Raw genomic sequence first — 23,748 nt, 5'->3', positions numbered from 1 at the left:
AGGCACCTCACTTGCCCCACCAGAGTGCTGGCCCCGGCCACAGGGTCTCAGCACTCCCACATCCCACTGAGCTCCGTGACTGGGAACCCACTGCTCCCACCTGGCTCCACTCTGCAGCCCCCCAGCCCTGGATCTCACGGGGCTGGGGGGTTAACCCCAGCTCCCGTCACGTCCTCATGCCTTGGCCACAACTAGAATCCAAGTCCTGCCTGAAGTCCTGGCCAGGTAAGGGTTAACCACTTAACCATCTGCATGCAGAATGTGGGAAAGCCATCCCCAGGGGGAGAAACAAGGAAACATCATGGATAAGCCCACTTACCCTTGAGCTTCAGTTTCCCCCATCCACAAATGAAAAGATCAGTCTTTCATCTTTAAGGGTTCCTTCTGTTTTGACTTCTGTGGCCACTGCCCACCTGATCCAGACTGCGTGTGTTAGGTTACTATGTGTCCTCTTTCCCAAGGGAGGCTGGGTCTATCATGTGCAGGTCCCCACCCTTTGGGTGACCACAGCCCCCACAGGGCCCCAGGCTGGGGAGGAGAGAACCAGGCAGCCAATGCTAATCGCATGGATTCCCTTTATTGAACTGTACTAGTAACTGCAGTCAGATTAAGTCACATTTAAAAGCAGACCATCCAGTTGCACTGAAACCGATTATATTCATTACATAGTTTTAATCACTGTCCGGTGAACTGGCAAATCCAATCAAAGCATTAGTCTTTAATTAAAAAATTAAAAGGAAATATTCAGACAATAGCCAAGCAATCACATCACGATGCACAATTACCTAGAATTGCAATTAAAAAGTAGTTAACCGAAGGGGGGGAAAAGAAAAACAAGAAAGAAAAAGAAAAAAAAAAAAAAGAAGCAAAGGAAAAAAAAATCACACTAATCCTTTTTTAAAAACTATCAATATAATACATGAAGGAACAAAGGACAATAGCCTCAAAAAGCGGGTTTCTCTAACTCTAGAAATGTAGTCTTCGGCGGAAACTCTAAAAGCACACTAGCTGTAGCAGGACAATAAAAAATACTGAGCATGGAATACTTTTAATCTCTGCCATTAATATTCATTTCCAGCTGCTTATAATAGCAGCGCCTCATGGCCAAATCATTAGAGTTTTACATCTGGGTTGCAAATGACACTTTGATTGGATGTAATGTTCAAATGGCCCTCCCCACGGCGTCTCCGGCAAGCCTTCTGCGGAGAGGTGTCCTGTCGAGCGGTCCCTCACTGTGCGTGCTGGCTCATCGTGTGGTTCTGCAAAGGCGAAGAAAGGAGACACGCATGAGGGCAGAAGAATGGAGAGCAGGCCCGTCCCCTCCCACTCAGTGCATTTACACTGGGAGCCACAGAAAAGCGTCTCAATTATTACAACACAAAATGCAACCAGGAAAAAGTGCTCGGGGGACACAGCTGCCAAGACGCCACATTGATCTGGGGCTCGGGGATGGGTTCCTGTTGCTGCCAACCTGGGCTCTCTAGAAATTGTGTTTTTAAAGACCGTTCAGGTCTCACCATGGGGACTGGCTCTAGGGAAGGCAAGGGGGGGTACGTGCAAGGAGGTGGGGGGGGGGAGGGTGGCAGGAATTAAAAACATCCTTGCTCACCTCTCCCGTCTCCCTTTCGCTCTGATGATTAGGAGGATATTATATCTGATCGCCTGCAGGCTTTCCCCAGATCCCCCTCTCAGTCCTTCCCGGGAGCTGCTCTGAGCTGCGTGGAGGGCGACAGCAGATGTGCCACGTAGCTCTCCGGCCAAGAAACACCCGAGTGGTCCAGACGTGCGGAGGCAGTGGGCGGCAGTGGTGCCTGGGCCGAGGCCGGGTCACCCAGCAGGGAGGGCGCTGAAGGAGGCAGCCTGCTCCGGCCAGAGGAGTGTGCGGTTTGCCCGAATCCGCCTGGGCAGCCGGGGCCCAGGTGGGACCCCCCGCACCCCGCCCCCGCCCCGCCAAGCGCATCCCTCTCACCGCAGCCCACGGTTTCTCTTCCCTCGTGCCAGCCAGAGCAGGCCAGCCGTGTTGACCTGCTTTCAGAGGAACCAGTGGCCTGGGGCTGGGGGTGGGATTTGGCCTCCAAGAGTGATTTTGTTTCTTTTCAGTGGTCCCTGTTCTAAATCCGGACCCATCTCACCAAAGCCTCAGGTAACCTTCAACCTCCTGCCACCTGGAGAAAGGAAGCAAAATCCACCCAGGGTAGGGGAGCCCTGCTTGGGAGCAGCATGGGACCTCCAGTCGCGAGGAGCGAGGTCCCCCCGGGGGGGGGGGGGGGGCCGGGGGGCGGTTCCTGACTCCTCTGGGGCTGGGAGCCGCCGGGCTGCAGATCTGCCCATGACCACCAGAGGTCAGACGTGGCGCTGCGTCTCTCTCCCGGGCTCCCGGTCCAGCTGGGAGGGCCACCAGAGGATGCCCGATGGCCGCCGCTTTGCCGGGGAGCCTGGAGCCACCCCCACTCCGTGGCCCAGGGCCCCTGTGGCAGGCTCTTCCCACTGTCAGCCCTGCTGCCGCCTCCGTGATGATGTCACCACCCCCCGCGGCAAGCTCATCGCCCTGTCCCCACGTAGCAGGTGCCTGCTGATGCCCGCAGCACAGAGCGCCAACCACCGCTGTCCCCTTTCCTTGGGCTCCTGGGTCCAGGCCCCATGGCTGACGCTTGGCCAGCACACGTGCTGTGTGCGTTAGAGGGACAGCTCTTTCAATCCTCACAATAGCCTTACAAGGTAGGACACGGTAAGATGAAGAAATAAGGCTGAGAGAGGCTCAATTCCGGTTCAAGGTCATCCAGCTGGGAATCAGGCAGGGTGGAACCAGGCAACTGGAATCCAAGAAAGCCAGGGCCTTGGGCGAGAAGGCAGGCTTCGCAGCACCCTGCAGCTCATGGGCATCCCAGTCCACAGATCATCCACACTCCACACCGGGCATGAGGACAAACTCTGCCGGTGTGGCCTGGCACCTCGGTGGGGGTGCCACGGACCCAGAGGCACAAGGCAGGTTGTCTGAGGCCACAGATGGGATGCGGCGGTTGCCATGGGAACGCCCCCCCCTCCAGCCGAGGCACCTCTCCCCACACTTAGGCAAGCACAGGCAGCCAGTCCTGCGGGGAGCCAGACCCACCCTACAGCCAAGCAAGCATCCACCTAGCCTCTGAGCCTTTAGTGATTCAGTTCTCACCTCCTCTCTCCTCCCTCCCAGCCGAGCCACGCTTGAAGTCCTCTGGGCACCCGGTCCCTTGCCATCCCTCCCTGCAGCCCCTCAAGGCACTCCCGACCCCCCTGCCACCCATCTACGTGCCTCCCAAGTGCAAGACGAGCGTCGTCTGCTGAACTGCAGTCAGGAGGGCTCCACCTCCCTTCTCGGCCCCACAGTGCTTGGCCCGGGGCTGGGCACACGATGCCCTGCGGTGACATGGCAGGCACAGCGCCCAGCAACGACTGGGGGTCTCACTCTGCCACCCTGCCAACAGCCGGGCAATTACCAGTGCTGAGTGTGGTCAGCTCCGTCTTCATGTAGCGGGGAGTGGGGAGGAGGACAGGGAGGAGGGAAGTTAGGAGGATAAACATATACAGGTCCACAAATGGTGGTTCCTGGCACAAAGTAGACCCATGCAAATATCTTCTAATGAATCAGTGGAAGGGTAAATGAACGACTCAGTGCCCGGGTAGGATGTGTGGAAGGGGAGGGGGCATGCTGAGTAGAAGGCACAGCACAGACAAAGGTACGGAGGCTCGAATGGGCCTGGCAAATGCAGGCACCAGGGAGATGATCCCAGCAGAGGTCACATGGCAGGCTGGGAGGGGTTTAGACCCGGGTGGTGGAGGCTCGGGGTGACCCTGAGTGTGGACCGCTCCATAAGCAGCAGAAAGCCAGAGATGGCATTTGATCTCTACAAAACCCTCAAGGACCACCCACCACCAACACAGGGAAAGGGGGGTATCCAGGGATCTCTGGATAATGAAACAGCCTTTTGCCAGGATGCCAAGAACAGGGCCAGTATAACACCCGTGGTCCACACTGGCTCATCCACGGGCTACTGGCATAGAAATCCAGGAGGCGGGAACCTATGCGTAGGCCCACGGGTCAGGGAAATAGGAGAATAAACGCCACTTCTCAGGTGAAAACCGCAGTGGGCCTTTCCTCTTAAGGAGCAGTAGCAGGTAGTTCTTCAGTTAGACTCAAGAAAGAACTTCCCCAAAGAGAGTTCTGAGACAGAAGGGTAAAACTTCCTTCCCTAAAGTTCTACAAGAACAAAAGCCCAGGATGTCACAGCAGATGGAAATGTCAAAACTTGATGCCCCAAGGGGGCCGGGCACCAGAATTCATTCAGCACTGCGTTATTAACTACCTGCTGGATGCTCTTCTCTGGGCCGGGCACAGTGCAGGGTAGGGGAAGACTCCAGCTGGGCCCAGCCCTCTCAAGGGGCCCGATGAGGGGAGGGGGGACTCAAGACACACAGACACCCAAACGTTTGTGCAGGATTAATGGTGCAGATGGTGGCTCAGCGAGAGAGAACGGCCCATGCCACCCAATAAGTGTGAGTGTGGTGGGGGGCGCCGAGGAGGCCAGGTGTTCGGCCGGGAAGGGCATCGGTTCCTCCACAGGCTGAGGGCACAGTCGCCGGAAGGGCAGAGGGGGTGGCGGGGACCCGTCACCAGGACTCACCAATCACCCTACACACCTGCGTGCCGAGCGGCTCCTGCCAGAGCCACCGCCGATCGGCACAGTTGAATAAACCCGAAGACCCGCGGCTCCTACCCCGCGGCTCGGAGCTGTGGTTCGAGGGGCGGGGGGCTTCATCAAGCCGTCTTCAAGAGCCCCGTCCACCCGCGTGGCTCTCACAAGGGCATTTGGCTTAATGTCTATTTCTCTATTTATGCCTGTGCTATATTTAGCCCCTTCGGAGAAGGAAGAAAATCGTTTTTTAAAGATACTACCAACCCTGCAGATAAACACTTTCCCAGCACCATAAAGGCTGGGGGTGGGGTGGGGGTGGGAGCCAGGAAGGACTGGAAGGCGCCCAGGGGGGAGGCCTGGCATCCACAAGGGCCTCTCCGCCTGCCAGGGAGACGCAGGTGTGGGCGAGAAGCAGGTGAGAAAAATAAAACGGGGGGAAGGGAGGGAGGGATGGGGGTCCTGGTTTGCGGCTGAGATGCACTCACTCAGCAGAGTGCACGAGGCTCTTGGGGAGAAAGGTTTCTGCTAGGACCTGTTTCGGGGGCCTAGGCCTGGCGCACTGGGCCACAAGTCAGTGATGGGCAAGGGGGTGTCGGGGGTCCTGCTGAGATCTCTCTCAGTGCGAGTGGTCAGTTGTCCGCGGAGCCCTCAGGCCACGGAGCCCTTTGTCCCAGGTCTGCATTCAGTTACATGACCGTTCATTCATTCAACAAACCTTCACCGAATCCCTGCTGGGTGACAGCCACCATGCTTGGAGCAGGGCATGCAGCAGCAACGTGACCCCGAGCTAGAGCCCAAGCCAGGGCGTGTGTTGGGCACAGAGGGAACATGCGAGGAGCAGGGAGCCTGTCGCTGGACCTTCCTTCCCAAATCACTGACACACGCTTGAATGGGCCAGCCAGAGGTTCTGGCCTGGTCCCACTCCGGTTTCACGCAAACCAGGAGGCATCCCTGCCTCAACCCAGTCTGCGCCTCGCCACCATCACGCACCCACGTGTGCAGCAGGGCGCCCCTCCCTCGTCCGCCACGGGGGTTTCTTCTTGAGGTCTGGGCTCTGTGTTCCGTCCCTTGATCTGGGACGCTGCCTGTCTCCCTTTGACAGCACCCACCACAGCATCAAGCAGGGGAGACCAGAGGTGCTGGCCACCGGCCGGCCTGGCAAACCCGGTCTGTGAGGCAACAGAAGGCTTCTCCGCGCACCCCAAGGGGCACAGACCCAGACCAGAGGGGTCTCTGCGAGGCGCGTCCCTCTCGGAGAGCACTCTTGGCTGCCCCTCCGGGGCCCCAGCTCCTTGGAGGACAAAATGCCCGTGAAGTCCTAGCACCACCGCCCTGGGTGCTCACAAGGAGGCAGCAAGCCCCGGTGGCCTGAGACGAGTGGAGTTCTGGGTTTGAATGCTGACTCTGCTGCTTGATAGCCATGTGGCCTTGAGCAAGTTCCTTGACCTCTGGGGTTGGGGGAGGGGTGGTAATAACAGAGCCCTCCTCCTCAGAGGCCCTGAGGACTCAGGAAATAGTGCATGGACACCCCCCCCCCCCCCCCCCGCCCCAGGCCTGGCCAAGAGGAAGTGCTCCATAAATGGTGTCCCTGAGTGTCTTCCTGAGCAGACAGGCAGCTCCGTGAGGGAAGGGCTGTCGGTTCCCTCCTTGGATCCCCTCCTTGGATCCCGGACCCGCTTGGCACCACACATGGTTCAGGGCTTGCAGTGGGAACCGCACGGAGGTCTGATGGTCTGAACACTGTGCCTCTCCCAGCTCCTCCTCTAAGGGCCAGCAAGATCTCAGGAATGCTCCAGATGTCCCCCTCCCCACAAGCCCCTGGCTGCAGCCTCAGTACCCCCAACCCACTGCTCTCCCTCCCCCGCCCCAGGGGACAGAGTGAGGTATCTGGTGAGGAGGGGAGGCGCTTGGAGACTCCGTGGGGGAGGGAAGTATGCACTCATCCGTGTATTCACCCACTCATTCACTCATTCCTTCCACAGTTATTCACAGAGTCCCCGGATGTCAGGCCCCAGCTGGGCACTGGCATGAAGAGTTCGAGGCTCCAGCCCTCTCTCGAGGAGCTCACAGTTCCATGGGGAGACCCTCACTCTCAAGGGGCACCAGAGAAGGACTGGTCCCAGGGCTTGGCCCTTGCATCCCTGGCAAATTAAGGGTACAGGAATGCTTAGCACCCCCCCCCAGAATGTTCCATCTGCCCTCCCCTACAGAACACACCTGGCTTCACCTTGACCCCACCTCACCTCCCTCTGGTTCAAGGTGGGGAAAGAGGCTGCGGTCAATGCCCTTTCTCCCCACTGCCCACCACTAGGCCACTCCCGGGTTCTCGAGAGGCTGGCTTTACAAACAGTTTTCTCCAGGAGCAGGGACCAAGTCCAAGAACCTGCCTTAACCATGGGAAGATGTTCCCTCTGCTTCCAGGGGAAAAGGTAGAACACTTCAGGCTAACACTGCAGCCACGTTCCAGCTAAGCGGGATTCTGTTGTTTGGTCGTTTAACAAACACGGAGCCTGGCCCCATGCAATGCAGTGGGCATCAGACAGAGAGAGAATAAGGCCCATCGTGGCCACTGACAAGCTCCTGGCCAAAGGAGGGGGTGACATTTCACAAAAAGGGACTTTGGAGAGAGGACTTCTGACTGGTAGGTGCTGTGGCTTGGTTAGGGCTTGCATCAGGGTGGGTGTGTGTGTGTGTGCGCGCGCGCACGAACACAGAGACAGTTCTCCAAGGAGGATGACCCCCCCCCACCGCCCAGAGAAGCACATGGAGGCACCAGTGATGCTGATAATGATCACAGCTAACATTTACCCTGTGCTCTCTGTGCTCCAGGCACTGTTCTCACCCCTTAATTATATTAACTCTTGAAACCTCGCAACCACCCCGGGAGTGAAGTACGATGATTATCCCTATTTCACAGATGAGAAAACTGAGGCAGGCAAATGGAGAGCGTCGAGTCCTGCAGCTGCTGACGGCTGTGTCAGATCCTCACCCATGCAGTCTGTGTGTAGAGCACGCTCTTACCCACGGCGCTGTTCTGCTTGTGAAATGTGGAAAGCACAGCATATGCTGAGGGAACAATGAATAATTCAGCTTGGCAGAAGCACAGGGTATGTGCCATGGAGACAAGCCTGGAAAGGAAGGTGGGGGCCTTATTGATGAGACTCTGTGATGCGAGACGAGGCAGCTCGCCCTTAAATCTGGGCCATGGGGAGCCATCGAATGTATTTGAGCTGTGGAGTTACACGAAAGGCAAGGAACGGGGTGACGCTCGCACCTCCAGCCAAAAAGGTGTACCAGCAGGGCCTTCGTGCTCCCCACCTCCCTTGGCTCCCTTCCTGCGTTCCACCTCCCTTTTGCCCCCCAACACTCAAGTTATACATTTCCCATTGGGAAGGGTAAAGACGCAGGCAGCCCTGCTTCCCTCTCTGCTGTGTTATCACCTGGGCAGCCCCTCTCTGCTAGTGAGCACTTATTTTTAGAAGCATTTGACAATCGTCCAAAGGTCTAAGACGAACAGATGGCCTGTCTTAAAGGCTCGTATGTTCGCTAGTTTGCACTTCTGACAAACGGTAAGCGCACTCAAGAGCACGCCATAAACAGCACTGAATGAATACTCAGAACACAATTTAGCTAATGCACGTCATTAAAATTAGGAGTGAGTGATGGCCAAGGTTCCCTCCAAATGCCTGCCCGGTGATGCAGCCACTCCCCTGGGGGGTCCAGGCGATGACGTGTGTGCGCCCCACATCCCCCCCACGGCCCCCACCCAGCAAGCCAGCATGGACACGGACGGCACAGAAAGCTTGGCCGTGTGAAGTGGCACACTTCCTTGGCATCGGGGTCCTGGGTGAAGCCAGTCACCCATGGCCCGGGACACAGCCCTGGCACGTCCTCAGAGGCAAAAGCAGCTCCCTGTGTGCAAGGCTTCCCCAGTCCTGTCTCCCAGACAGCGACACAGGCTGTTGTCTGTCAGTCTAGAGCAGTGGGAAGTGAGCGTCGCACCCGCTTAGCCGGGGAAGTCTGTCTCTTGGGTGAGAGCCTCCATTCATCCGGAACTCCTGGCCTGCAGGGAGATTCCAACTTCCAGGGAGCAGCGGGGTTGGCTTTGGGGGGATTTGCTGCTTTCTTGCAGAACCAAGAGCAGAAGCAGGCTCAGGGCCCTCAAAGTCCCCTGGGGGCATGTGAGGAGGAGCTGTAGGACCCAGACGGCTTCTGGTGGAGGTGTCCCCAGAGGGGCTGACCACTGAGTTTCTGCAGCCCCTCTCTAACACCCCTCTCGCCAGTGCCCTGCAGCACCCAGAACACAAAAGACCCCAGCAGGTGGCCTGGCCAATGACCAGTTCCACGAGTGCAAGAACATCTTCCTTCGAGGGAAAATTGAGAGAAAAGGTTGTCCTGGGGGAAAAAAAAAAGCCCAGTGAATTCCCAAAGGGGTAGGTTCCATACTGCTGTGCTTTGGAAATAAAACCCACCGGAGAATAGATTATAAGGAGGGAACCTGCAGCCTTCTATTGGGAGCCCAGGCCGTAAACAGGCTCCCATTCGGAGTCACCCAACAAAAGAGGGAAATGAATAATACCCGTCTGGAGGGACAGTAGACTGGGGGCTGGGGGTGGCACACCTCAGACTGCAAATACGCCCAAAGCATCAGTAGCTAGCAACCAGGCGACTTCAGGTAGCGGCCGTGTGAAAGAAAGCGGGAGTTTTGTGGCCCTGTCACATCCGGGCTGCTGAGAGATTTGCCCCACCTCGGCAACTGAGGCCACCCTGACCCCGAGTCCTGCATTAATTTGCTGCCACCAATGTTGCCATTTCTCCAAAGGGAGGCGGGGGGTCCCCAGTGGCTGGGCCCCTCTGGGTCGGGACTCAGGACTGAGAATCAAGGATTCTGGCTGTGGTGTGTCAGGTGACCGTAAGCCCCGGTCTCTGGACCTGGGTTCCTTCCCAGTGGGGACACCGCCCTGTGTCACTGGAAAGTCCATTCCAACCACATCAGCCAAGCGCCTGCCCAGAACCAGGCCCTTGGGGTACAGTTCATCTCAAAGATGTATTACAATATGCCCTCAAAAAGCCTGAGTCCGACCCCTGAAAGATATGATTGCAGCCTGATGCAGTGGGGCAGGGTTCCAGTGCACGCACCACCTCGGAGCCTGAGGAGAGATCAGCCAGATCTGAGACTCCACTGAATTGACTCTGGGCCAACAGCTTCCCAAGACCGGAGAGGGGTCTTTCTCCCCACCTCAAAGCACATCTGGGAATCAAAGACCACACACAGAACATTCTGGGAAGACTGAGGCATCCCATCCGCGGAGGCACCAAACTCACTGCAAATGGAGCCGTACAGAGAAAGAGCAGCTGACGTCCAGGAGACCCAGCTGTGGTGGGCAGGGCGCCTCTGACCGTGTGCAGCCAGCCCGGACAGGGGCCTCCTGCTCAGGGGCCCGGCACTGTCGAGTCCACCCTGCAAGCGAGTGCGGCCCAGGCCAGGAGCAAGGCAGTAAGGTATGGTGGGGGTGGTGTCATCCCAAGAACCCAAGCCTTGTTGAAAAGGGGCAGTCCTCCTCACATCCAGTCTAGAAAACTAGATTAAAAAAAATATATATATACACACACATATATATACATACATATACATATATATATGGGTGGCTCAGTCGGTGAAATGTCCGACTTGATTTTGGCTCAGGTCATGGTCTTAGGGTCGTGGGATGGAGCCTTGTGTTGGGCTCCATGCTGAGCGCGGAGTCAGTTTGAGATTCTCTCTCTCCCTCTCCCTCTCCCTCTCCCTCTGCCACTCCCCCTCCCTCTCTTAAAATAAATAAATAAATAAATATATATATATATAATGTCTCAATGTTTAAAGCACAATGCAGGCCAATCAAAAAATGTTTGCAGGTTGAATCCGCCCACAGGCTGCTAGCTTAAGGCCTCTCATATTTTGTGGGAACCTCACGATGCCCCAAACATTTTCTAGCACACTGGCCAGGCTGACGCCCAGGGCAGGAGTGAAGGTAGGGGTAGTGACATCACACGGACCATCATTTAGGGTCCTCGCCCAGGGATAGGACTAGGAATGTAACTTGCACGGTTACATTCCGAAGAAGAGGAAGGAGAGTAGAAGATGAAGTCGAGGCCACCCTGCCCTGCATGTCCTGGGTGTGTCCCCATATGCAGCTGAACGTTTCCCGGTGAGCCAGGGGCTAGCAAACCAGGGAAATCACCTTCCCCAGAGCCACACGGGAGCCCCAAAACGCCAGCTCGGAGAGGGGGACCAGGCAGCCCTCCCTCAACTACTCCAAGAGGCCAGCCCAAGGGTGCCCTTCCCACCCACTGAAGAGTCTAGATAATTAGCCCCTCGTGCCTTCCTTTCTCCCAAAGAACTTAGGAATCCCCCCACCCGTCACCCACTGACCATAACCCAGGCATTGTGGGGGACTGCCCCCTGGGGTGCTTGCGAATGCAACGCGGTACACAGAGCCCGTCTTACTTCCCACACTTGCACACCCCTACACACACACACACAGAGACACTTCACAGTCACAGACACACACTCACATACACACTTACTCACAGATACCCTACAATCACATGTACACACCTACACGCACTCATGGATAACTCACAATCACACAAACACACACAATGCACACACATGCACACACTCATGGATATCCTAGGTACAGACTCAGTCACTCCCGCATACCCCACAATCCCATGCACATACACACACTCACGGACACCCCACAAACCCCACACACACCCATACACACACATTCACACACACACACAGACCTTACACTGACAACGCGCTACAAAGTGATTCAGGGGTTGGTTGTTAATTTTGGCATTTCGTCTCCCCCCGGTGTGCAATGGACCCATCCACACCACACCACCACCAGGGCCCCTCCAGAAGCCCCCACCTGCCCATGACCCAGGTTCCCTCCAGGCTCCCTCTCCCTGGCAACAGAGTGCCCATGAGAGGTACAGCCCGGGCTCTCTCCTCAAGGGGCAGGGATGGGGGGGGAAGTTCTGCTTACTCATCTAGCGGGCCCCCACCACACCTAGAACTCTAGACCCCTGGCCACAGCCCTGCCAGAGCTCCCCAGACCTCCTGCTTCCTGCTCCCCAAATGGGCCAGCCACTCTCAGCCTCTCGTGGCCGTTCTCGCTGCCCGGCACGCCCCCCCATTTCCCAGCACCCCCCGGTGCTGATCTCCATCCCCTCAGAAAGGCCTTGCCACCTACTCAACAAGGGGCCACCCATCCCGGCGCAGCTCAGTCTGCATCTGCACAGCTGTCCTTCTAGCACTTTCCTCAACCTGCAAGGTCCCGGCTGTCTCCCAGCCATGGTAATGCCCTCACCAGGCCGTGCGTGGCAGGCAGGGACCCCATCTCTCAGTTCTCTGCTGATCCCCCCACGTGGGCTCAGAGCCTACGCTTGCTGAAAACTCCGCGAGTATTTCTGAGAGAACAGCCGGCAAGCAAGGGGGGCGAGGGGGGCGAAGAGAAGCTTCCACTGACAGGGTCAGGGAGCGAAGAAGAAACAGAGCTGCCCCCTCTCCCGCGCCCCCTGCCCCGCCTTGCCCAGGGCATGTTACGATTTTTCTTAAAAGCGGAGAGATCCTTTGAAGACGTTATGCTAAGTGCAACGAGCCAGTCACAGAAGGACTAATACTGTATAATTCCACTTCTGTGAGGTTCCTAGAGTAGTCAAATCCAGAGAGACAGAAAGTCGACTGGTGGTTTCCAGGAGCTGAGGGGAAGGCGGAGTTCAGTGTGCAGTGGGGACAGAGTTCTGCGGAAAACTGTCCTGGATGGTGGGGATGGTCACTTAACAATGTGAGCGGACTTAGAGCCACGGACATGTTCACTCGAAAATGGTGAAGATTGCAAATTTTTCCTTATGTGTATTTTGCCACGATTAAAAAAAAAGACAAAACTGGTTGGGATCCTACAGGTTCAGAGGGCAGGTGGGCAGGTGGGCAGGAGAGAGGGCACATTCTACAGAAAGAGCCAAGGTGCTCAGGGCCGGTTCTGAGTGTTGCCCTCACAGCTCGGGCTCGAGGCTTGGAAGCTGGGAGTTACAGCAAGACTCAGCCCGTGGAGGCCTCGGTGGATGGTGGGGGCTGGAAGCTGCGGCAGCATCCAGGGGACATGTCGCCTGCCAAGGGATGCAAGACCTTCTCTGCCTCTGTGCTGTACCAGGCTTCCCCTGCAGTGACTGAGCCTATGCCATGGTCAATGGCATGGCTTCCAGGACCAGCCACGTTAGGACAGAGAGCCTCTGGAGAATGCACAACCCGGGGCTCTTGCCCCTGAGCACAGGGGCCTGAGGCCTCCCCCGAAATCATGTCATGAGGACTGGAGCTTTGATAGCTTTCAAACCTTGCTGGACGGAAGTCTTCCCTGTTCTGTGCTTGGGGAGTTGGGAGGGTAAGCATGAGGCACACCTACAGGCATTAAATATTTTGTCACGTTGGAAAAAAAAAAAAAAAGAGGGAGACAATGGTTCCCTTGAATGTTTCTGAAATCTTTCCAGGCCTTTCCAACTTGAAATTTTTATTCATTAAAATTGGATGAGAAAACCCAGCTCTACATATAGTCATAGTATTCCACAAGCCAAAAATCAGGACAAATAGCCAATAGCTGCGATGGAATACTTGAAACCAAAGCTGTCCTGTAAAATAGGTCACACGGTCACCAATTATACAGAACACATATGTTCAGGTCCCTAAACTAACCCAGTGCTTTTAGGTTTTAAAAATGATATTTTAGGACTTTGATCATGTCCGTTTCTACTTTCCTCCAAATTTTTGCTAAAAGGGAAACTTTCCTGCATCGTTGAAATTTCTAGAAAATTAACCCCCATGGATGGACAGCTGTTCTGGCAGATATTCTGAGGGCCCCTTCAGAAAACATGGCCCATCACCACCTCCCAAAAATGGCTTCCGGAGCCTACATGGCCCAGCTCCCCTTACTGACGGACCCCCACCGCCCAGGCTGCAGGGCCAGAAGTTCTGAAGGTGGACCTAATTTGCTGTGATGAATTGTGTGCATGCCCCAGCGATCAAAACTGCAGCTGAGACCGATTATATTTAATAATTGCAATGGTTCTTGTGGAAACACGTGGGTGTATACCTTTGCCCACTCGAAGAAGTCCAGCCTGGCACAAAGCAAAGGGCAAATGTGATCCCTGACACCCAGAATGGAGGGGCTGCCCACTCCTCAGGAGCTGGGCCCACTGATGGGGCTGAAGAACACTGGGGCCCAGCCTGCAATGCCTTGTCTGCCTTTCTCATCTGCACTCAGCCTTCCAACCAAACTGTGGGCACATCATCACTGCCCACACACCTGCCCCACCAGGACCACATGGGTCTGTTCTATACCTTCCTTCCCACCACCAGGCAGAACTCTCTGGTTTCTGGGAGGCAAACCAAGAATCATCTATATCCCCAGTCTGCCCCACCCCTCTCAATTCACCAGAAGGATGTGTGTGTGTGTGTGTGTGTGTGTGTTCATATGCAGTTTTAAGGGTAGAGGGAGAGGTGGGTAGCAGGTAAGCATGGAATTAAGAGTACATGAGGAAGGTGTCATGAAAACAGTGTAGTGGTACTCAATACTAATGGATGTAGCTAGCTGGTTGGATGGATGGATGGATGGATGGGTGGTTAGATGATGGATGGATGGATAGATGGATGGAAGATGGATGGATGACTGGTGGGTAGATGGATGGATGGATGGATAGATGATGGATGGATGGGTAGATGATGGATGGATAGATAGATGGCTGAATGGTGATGGACAAATGAATGTATAGATGAGTAGATGGGTAGCAGATGGATGACTAGTAGAAAGGAGAGCATGAATACATAAGTAGGTAGGAAGGTGGATGGATTGGTGGAAAGACAATGGGCTATGAAGTCCAAATCCTACTTTAGTCACTTACTGTACCTGTGACCCTAGACAAGTCACTTCGCTTCTCTAAGTTCCTGTTTCCTCGCCTGAAAAGTGGGAAGAATAATGCCTACCTCACAGCCTTGTTATGAGCTCCAAATTAGGTAACACGTGTAAAAATTTTCACAACATGTACAATGATATACAGACATTCAATATTGTCATAATGAATTCCAACCATGAGGTTCTGCCGTCACTGTCAACTCAAATGCATGGATGACCCCACACTTTTGATGTGACACCTTCAGAAGGAAGGATGGGGAGACTAAGGCGGTGCCCTGGGTCAGGGACGCAGCTGTTGGATTGTGCATCCAGGTCTGGCTTCAGGGTGGGGGCAGGGGGGACTGGTCACTGAGCCACACTTGCCTCCCCTGCTCAAACACGCAAATCATGTGGGTGGAATACACTCCCCATTTCCCCCCGGGGCCCTTGTCTCCCTGCAAGTGCCCTACTTTATTGTCCTTTCCCAGCCTCAGCTTTCTGGTCTGCAAAATGGCAAGAGTAAAGGGCACTCTTAGTGGTCCCAGGTTGTTGAGGTGCCAATGAGGTATTTGCAAACCGTGACATGGTGCAGCGGAGGCCTGAGACTCAGAGCCTGGGTGCGTAAGGAGCCAGGTGGGGCAGACCAGCTGGGGTTGTGCTGAGCGGGGGAGCACATCCTTGTGTCTTAAGGAGGCAGCTGATGGCTGTCACACAGAAGTATGGTCCAGGGATTTCTAGGTCTGATTTGCAGCAAATCAAGGACTCTACCCATTTAGTGTGGTGATAAAGAGGACAGAATCTGGGGCCGGGGGCCTGGGTCCAGCGTTGACCAGCTCTGTGGCCTAGGGAGAGGGTTAGCCTCTCTGTGCCTCAGTTTCCTTACTTTAATAATAGAGGCATTATGAGGATGAATATTTTGAATGTTTAAAAGTGCTAAGAACACGGTCTGACACTCAATAAGCACTGTATCTTAGCCACCATAATTATAGGAAATCTCCATTTTGAAACACAGATCACCATTTAAAGATTCCAATATCCCTGGCCATGGGCTCTAAGTTTTCACCCTCCATGCGGCAAAAATGTTCAATGTTACTACGATAATAACTTTTCCTTGTGTGTATCTCCTCCCCTGGACGTGAGAGGAGACTGGTGGGGGTCCTTCTCCATCCTTCTGGAGCACCTGATGGGAGGGAAGGAGTCGGCACACACCCCTATAGCCCCCCTGGGAGCCCCAATCTCTGCCCCAGACAATTTCAGCATCTTGTGTCCCCCTCACCTTCTACCATATCTCCTATCAATGCTCTATTCTATCCAAGACCCAAAGAACATATAAGAAGCTCTAATATTTGATGTATCACAGTGAACAAAAGAAATGACCAATTAAAGTATAATACACGTGAGCTATCCCAGTTTACGAGACATTATAATGAGAAGTTGTATATCAGTGCAATGTGGAACACCTAACAATATATTGAGCTCCTACTATGTGCTCAAACTGGGCCGGCGGTTCTTCATACATTATCTTTACATCTCCCCATTGTCCCCATTTTACTGATGAAGCAACTGAGTCTCAGAAAAGAGAAGCAGCTTGATATGTCATGCAACTGGTCAGAGGTGGTACTTGGATTTGCACCCAAATGGCCCAGTCTTCAGGCTGCTTCCTCCCCTCTGGCTGTCCTCTGCCTCCTGGTGCCACCAAACCAAACCTGTCACCCGACTCCGCCCAGATCCCAGTACACAGGGAATCTCATTGCAGTGCTGGACCAGCCCCAGCCAGCCCATGTTTGATTTTGTCTAAACTCCAGAAGCAGAGCGAGTGGGGCCATGTTCATTATTGACACAGCAAAATTAATTTCTGCCATCTCCCGCCCTCCCTTCCGTGCCCGGCCCCCACCCCTCGCCTCTCCTGTGAGTGCAGACGCACGGCTGCTGACTGGCGCTCCTGAAATGCCAACTTGCATTTCTCATCATTAATTTCTTTCTAAATGTCATTAGTAATTGTTCCTGCTCGACCAAAGAGTGCAATCCAGGCTTCCGCCAAGAGCACCCAGGACTCGTCTCTCAGCTGGCGGGGAGAAAGCACCCCCCAAGCCATTCCAGACCCGCACCCCTGCAGGAGGCAGCCAGCCCCGCTCCCAACAAGTTGGGATGGCAGACTGCTGCATCGAGAGACAAAGCAGGCCTCGGGCTTCCCGTGGATGGGCTCACCAACAGAAAAAAGCCTGCCCACGCTATCAGCCGAGTGGTTCAGTGCTCGGGCTCTGCAGCCAACCAGGCTGTCTGTGTTTGAGTCCCATCCCTGCCATTGCCTAGCTGTGCCTAAGTCTCCCCATCTGCAAAATGGGGAGAATAACAGCATGGGCTTCATAGGAGTGTCCTGAGGATGAATCAGGATAATGGATGCCGAGGGCCCCCCATGGTGCCTGGGGGTTGTTTCTGTTACTATTCTCCTGTCCTGGGGTGAGGTCTGCTCTTACTAGCTGTGTGACATGGCATGAAAGCAAGTCTCCCATCTGTGACAGCGGGACAACAACATCACATCAACTCTACCCCGGTGCCATTACCCACCCCCCCACCGGCCTTGGCTGGGCACTATGTTCATGTTTCACAAATGCTCTGCTGAGCCCCACAGGGAGCCTCCAGGAGAGACAGCTCTGGCCCAACGTCCCAGGGAGGATGGTGAGTCGCAGAAGGGAGGTCGCATGCCCAAGGTCGCAGTGACAGCAAGAAGCAACTCGGAGAATCCCCCCCTCCAGCCCTCAAGGCCCGTGTCTTTCCTGTCCATCCGGCTGCCTCTTTGTCTAAGTCGGTGGGGGTAGGGGGCGGGGAGGCAGGGTTTTGTACTGGGTCAACCTCTGGGAGCCTTGGACCCACCCGGCACCCACTAATTATGTAGTATTATTACTGTTTCTGAGAAACTGAAGGCATTTGGTCCAGGCTGGGACGGCGCCGGCAAGGGGCTGGGCTCCCGGCACACACAACGGCCACTGGCTGGAGGCTCCTGGTAGCTCCTGGCAACTCCCCTGTGCCCATCTGTCACGATGGCATGGTGCCCCTCTTAAGTCGGTTGGCCCCCCGCCCTAGGGCATGAATGACAGGCTCTGATGGGCAGACAGGCAGCCCGAGGCTGATTCCAAGTGCCAATCTCTGCCCGGAGCTGGGCCTTGGGGGGAGCCCCCCCCAGCCCCCACCTGGGCCTCCACACACTTCACTGCTCAAGCGGGCAGAGCCCCGGGTCTCATGAGGGCATCTAGGCACAGCCAGGCAGAGGCTCCTCCCGGGCCTGTTCCACCCTTGCTCCTCTCTGCGGTGACCGCGGTAGACACTGCTCACCCCCACTGCCCAGAGCGGGACAGTCCCATGCCCTGAAGCTGGGTCACTCCCCTGGGAGGGAAGACCTGCTTGCCCCCAGCACCCGGCACCCGGCACCCAGAGGCCTGTCCTTGGCTCCTAAGGGATTGAGAGTCCCGCTGCCTCAGCCTCGGGGCTAAAAACACAGATGTCAGGCTGCCTTGTTCACACTCTGCAGCTCTAGCAGCTGTGTGACCCTGGGGAGCCTCAGTTTACCCATCTGTGACATGGAGATCATAGGAGGCCACACGCGTGGGGTCACCACGAGGTCTCGAAAGACTACACGTGTGAAGAGAGGCAGTCAGGCTCCCAGTAAGCACTCAGGAGACGCGGTCTCATTTTTACCATGTTGGGGTGAGCGGCTCAGGCCCGGGCCCCGGACTCAGGAGACGAGGAGCCATCTGTGGCCACCCCTCAGTCTTCTCCAGAGGCGGACCCTAAACAGCCACACACGGCCCCTCAGGAGGCTCAGCCTCCCACAGTGGTCGCAGTGGAACGAGACGGCGATGTCGCTGATCCACTTTATTGTGAGCAGGGAAGGCCGCGCCCCACAGATTGAGAGACACAGATAGATGGCGTCCGGAGACACAGTAAGGAAGGGGAAAGGCCCGGGTCCCCCAGGCCTCCTGTGACGTCACAGCGGTCACGCTGGGTCGTGTCGGGTCATGTGTAGTGTAGGAAACGACTGGCTGATAGGCTCTATGTTATGCTATGTTACGCCGCAAGCACACAACAAACGTCCATTGTGTTTGTCCTCATCTGTTTACCGTCCCTCTCCCCACAGCATTCGAGGGACTTAGCTTCCGTGCGTCCCCAACACCTGCACACATCTGGACAGAGAAGGTGCTCGGTGAACACCTGTGGGCTACACTGAGCACATCCACGCACGGCGGATTGAATGAATGAGCGAACGAAGGAGTGAACCGAAAGCCCACGGCACCCAGACCACGGTCTCGATGACGATGACAGCCGTGGCTGGGGCTGCCCAAACCTCCACCCGGTGCTGGAGGCTCTTCAGGGACCACAGTCTTTCGTCTGCCAGCAACCACAGGAAGGCGCTGTCATGACCCCCCATTTGCTGGGCCCCATTGACGATCAGGGACTTGCTCAAGGGCACAGAGCAGCTCCCAGGCTGCTGGTCCACAGAGCGGGCTGGGCGCCGCCACACTGTGTTGTCATGCGGACTAGAACCCCCGTCTGTCAAAGGAGCTGGTGTCCTGTCACAAAGCCATCCTGCCCCGGCATGTGCCGTGGCTTACCCGCAGGGAGCCTTAGATGCTAAGTGCTTTTCACACGTGGGCTCTCCATCTTCACACCCACCCAAGGCAGTGGGTCTCACCTCATTTTACAGATGAGGAAACTGAGGCCGGAGAGATACCAATGTCTAAGATGGAACATAACGGAACAGACTGGGGGCTACTCCAAGCAAGCAACAGGTTCTCATTCACTGGAACCACGGCTGGGTGTCACCAGGCACCTCCCTGTCGCTGTCCCAGGCCGAGCCCAGCCTGGCCCGGCTCTCGCAGCCGCAGCGGGGTGGCAGAGACTGGGCTGTCTTTAAGGTGGGATAGAGGGAGATGCTCCTACTCACAGAAAACTCAGCCAAAGAGTCAAATGCTAAGTATCTGCCTAGAGCACTTTTAATTTTTAATTATTATTAGTTATAATTATCTGGCTGGATCTGACGGCAGGAGTGCGCAGGCAAGGAAACTGGCTCCTCGGTTACCCATCTTATAAGGACCAGGAACTTAAAAACTGGGCTCCTAGAATCTGCAACCCTCGATTGCAACCTCCCTCTTTTTCTCCCTTCCTTGTTTATGTTCTCTTTCCTTTATTTTCCTCCTTTCTAGAAGCTCAAGAAATATGGTAAAACATGCAGGGATGGTTGGATGGATGGATGGATGAAAGAGGGCGTCTTCACCGGCCCAAAACTCATATTTGGGTGGGAAGTCAGGTGTAGACATAGTTATTACAATCTGCACTGGCAAAGGGATCAAGGGTTGAAACCCAGGGCCAGAGACGCTAAAGGAGGGAGAATCAGGGAGAGCTTCTCAGAGAAGGGACCCCCTGAGCTGAGCCCTGAAGCCTGAGAAGAAAGGAAGGGCAGCCAGGAAGCACCAATCTCGCCAAATCACCCAGATGAATGAAGCAAGAAGGTGTTCACCCACCTCCAGCCCCACTGCCCTTTTCTCTGTACCTTGGACACCCCAAATCTGTCCATGCCTCTGAGTCTTTGCACTGGCTGTTCCCTTCCCCAGAAGGTTGCCCAGCTCTTCCCCACGCTGGCTCCTTTTCAACCTTCAGGACTCTGTTGAAATGCCAGCCTTCCTTGACCACCCAATCCAGTTTTTCATTCTCAACATCCCCTCACCCTTGCCCCGAGACACACACACACACACACACACACACACTCTCTCTCTCTCTCTCACACACACACACATCATTCTCCATCACCTACAGTGTTTTACTGTCCTCAAAATTCTACAGTCTGAAATGACCTAGTTCATGTATTCACTGACTTATTGATGGTTATCTCCCAAAGAACGACAGCTGGGTGAGAACAGGGACCGTATCGACCTGTTCACAGTTGTGCCTTGGGCCCCCGTGATGGCGCTCCCCTAGAGTAAGTACTCAGCACATACTCGTAAATGGAAATGGAATGAGGGGAAGGGTCAACCCAAATGTCCTCAAGCGCTCAAAAGAAGGGTCCCAGGGGAGCTCAGACCACGCCCCTGGCTCACAGACACCTCCCCCTGGCTGGGTACCAGGATTCAGCCTGGCAGGGCCCAGCTCACCCCATTGGAAAGGCTCCAGGTTGCTTGTTAGAATACCTAGCTCTGCTTTTAATCAATTGTAATCATTTAGCTGGAAGCGGCATGATTAGGCACACACTAGCAAACAGTGTGAGCTAATCCTTTAAATGCGCCCGCTCAACGCAGGGCTGGCCGCTTTGCCGCCGCAGGCCCCGGCTCGGGGAGCGCTTCCTGCGGCCGTCGCTTTGTCAATGAGGGAGTCTAGATTCCAGGGCACAGGGCGGGCCCACTGCTCCCCCCAGCCCAGCCCAGCCCCATTCCCGAGCTCTAAGGAATGCCAGAACATCCCCCATCGGAGAGACCCTTCCTCGGGCTCGAGGCTCCCCGTGACAGCACCCGGCAAGGCTGCCATAAGGGGGCAAATGGCAACAGCAGGAAGCTTGAGGTCTTCTGAGGTCCCTGTCTCCACGACCAGACCTAATCCTTCCTCTGCCCAAGCCTAGCCTGAGCTGAACTCACCCCCTTGCTTGCCACAAGGTTTGCAGGCTCCGGGCCTCGAGCTCCAGCCCAGCAAACGCTGCGTTCAGGCCTGGCACCGCAGCTCGGGCCCCAGCACGCTTCCGCCGGGGCCCACCTGCGCGCGGGTCCTTTTGCATCCCCTGTTCCTGCCACTGTGCTACCTGCTCGGCCCAACTACTAAAATAGTTTCCAGGTCCCCTGACATGAAGGCTTTTTATAGATCAGCACTGCAGGCCTCATTTAAATCTATTAGCTCATATAAATGGCAATTCACTTAAACTTTGGAGGGTTTCTGTTTGCCTTGGTGGCAGAGACAATTTGGCTTTGCATGTGGCTCTGCCATTTGCTAGTGACCCAGGACACGCCACTTAAGCTCTTGGAGTCTCAGTTTCCATATCTGTACATGACCATAAGAGGACCTACTTCATGGGGTTGGGCTGAGACAATCTGTGCAAAATGCTTAGGTCAGAGCGTGGCCCCCAGGAGGGAGCCACCCAGGGGAGGTGACTGTTCAAACTATTTCTTGTCCAATGCCATGGGGGAGCTCGTCCACCCTGTCCGAAGCCAGCCCTGTAGGGCTAGTAATTCGCACACTGCCTGCATGCATTCCCTCAGCGACAGTGAAGAATGGGTTATCGTGAGCCTCAGGAAAGACAGAAGGACGTGCCATCCTGCCCAGGGTCTGTGGCTCAGAGGTGTCCACAGGGATTCCGAGACAGCTGGGCTGGGCGGCTGAGCCGGCCCCTCCCCTCAGGTCAGCTAACCCCTGGCAAGAGGCCCAGAGGGCCCCAGGCTTTCATCTGCTGAGGCCCGAGGCTGGAAATGCAAGGGCAACAGCCCTGACATTTTTGGGGTCTGTGGTTTACAGAGTTGTCTCGCAGGGCCCGCACCAAATCGGTATACTGCCCTTTGCTGAGCCACGGGCAAGGCCCAGGGAAACGGGGCAGTGGAAAAGCCCGGGCCAGAGGCAGCCAAAGGTGGGAATGGGTCTTGAAGCCCTGGCCTCTGTGGCCTTCCCCCCTCGCCTCACCACTCTGCACACCCACCTCCTCCCTGCGCCCCACTGTGGGTGGCCCGCGCCCACAGCCTTCACACGCGGCTGGGCGCCACAGACGGAGGGACTCGGCGTCTCACTGTGGAAGCCCTAGTGGAAGGGGGCCCTGCAAAGTCATCTGACCCTCAAGTGCCTCATGCTAATCATATGCTAATAACCAGGGTCCCGGTAATGTGAATACTATGAGCCGGGTTGCCTGTGGGCCAGTCACTGAGCCAAGGGCTCCCGCAACACAACTATGAGGTAGGAACTGTTAATACTCCCATTTAACAGATAGGAAAACTCCAGCCTAGAGCTGGTAAGTGAGGGAGCCAGGGCTGCTTCACAGACTGTGCTTCCTGCCTCCCCGACTGCAGCACTCCAGACACCTCAGCCCACAGGGGCTTCACCACCTTTCCCCCCTCCCTCCCTCCCTTCCTCCCTCCCTTCCGCAGAGATTCTTCCCACACAGTGGACGTTCGTGGGCTCCCCTCCCCCACCCCGGGCCGCAGTTCAGTGGAGCAGGGGTGGACAGCTGACTGCCAACCACGGGAGCTCAACCATCAGATTCCCTCTCCAGGGATCTAGAACCTGGTGCCTGCGCGTCGGCTGTTTTCAGCAGTCACCGCTTCCGGGTGGGCTGGGTGTTCCGTCTGGCTACCTGCGTCACCAAATCCCCGCACTAGAGCCCCTCTGTTGAAATACCAGCAGCACCGGCCACCTTCTTCCTAGTAGAGACAAGCCCAGAAAGCCAGGCTGCACGAGAACGCAGTATGAACCAGAAAGAGGCAGAAGGCAGAGTGTCACTACCTTGAGAAAGGGGCACTAGGTTCTTAAGAATAGGGGCCCTCAGAAACAACACCACTCCCTGCACTTGGCAACCAAAAGTCACCCTGTGTCACTACAAGTCCATTCCCCATCCGGCTCGAGCTAAGCCCAGAGAGTGATGCCTGCGCACGCCCGGAGATTTTGCCCACTACCACAAGTCTTGGGGCCACGGGATGCAAGTGGACAGAGCTTAAAATGCTTGAAGACAACTGTCCCCCACTTCCACAGCAATCTGCCCGCATCTTCTCCTGGTGAATGGTTCCCTGAAAGCTCCTTGGAGTCAGGCTGGGTCCGCAGAGCCTAGCACGCTGCCTGAGCTCCCTGGGCGTGCATGCATGCGTGGGTGTGTGTGCGTGCGTGTGCGTGCGTGCGTGTGTACCCAAACCCTGCTTAGTCTCCCCTCTCTCTTCCCCCACCTGCAGCCCCTGGCAACCATCCGTGTTTTCTGTTCCGATAGTCTTGCCTTTTTCTGGAACACCAGGTAAATAGAGCCATGTAGCATGGAGCCTTTCGAAGCTGGCTTCGATCCACCGGCACTTGCAATTCATCCAAGTGGCCACGTGTAACGGCGGGCCACTGCCTGAGGGTACCACACCTGTCCATCGGTTCCCAGGTAAGGGACAATTGAGGGGTTTCCAGTGGGGGATGGAGGCTTTGGT

The 23,748-nt window shown here is 55.7% G+C and overlaps 1 protein-coding gene across 3 annotated transcripts in view; it reads right to left on the bottom strand.

The window, feature by feature from the left end:
* Positions 1 to 555: 555 nt before the first annotated feature.
* The window catches only part of ZNF423 (zinc finger protein 423), a 277,830-nt gene continuing 254,637 nt past the window's right edge, over positions 556 to 23,748 (bottom strand). For all 3 annotated transcript variants that reach the window (XM_035025261.1, XM_035025259.1, XM_035025260.1), the window contains one exon: positions 556 to 1,259. In XM_035025261.1, the coding sequence (XP_034881152.1) occupies positions 1,230 to 1,259 (30 nt within the window). In that variant the 3' untranslated portion in view covers positions 556 to 1,229. The remainder of the gene's footprint in view (positions 1,260 to 23,748) is intronic.

The sequence above is a fragment of the Mirounga leonina genome, unplaced genomic scaffold (genome assembly GCF_011800145.1).
Source record: "Mirounga leonina isolate KUSES-001 unplaced genomic scaffold, KU_Mleo_1.0 Mir_180, whole genome shotgun sequence".
Classification (NCBI taxonomy): domain Eukaryota; kingdom Metazoa; phylum Chordata; class Mammalia; order Carnivora; family Phocidae; genus Mirounga; species Mirounga leonina.
This window is presented reverse-complemented; position numbering and strand designations above follow the sequence as displayed.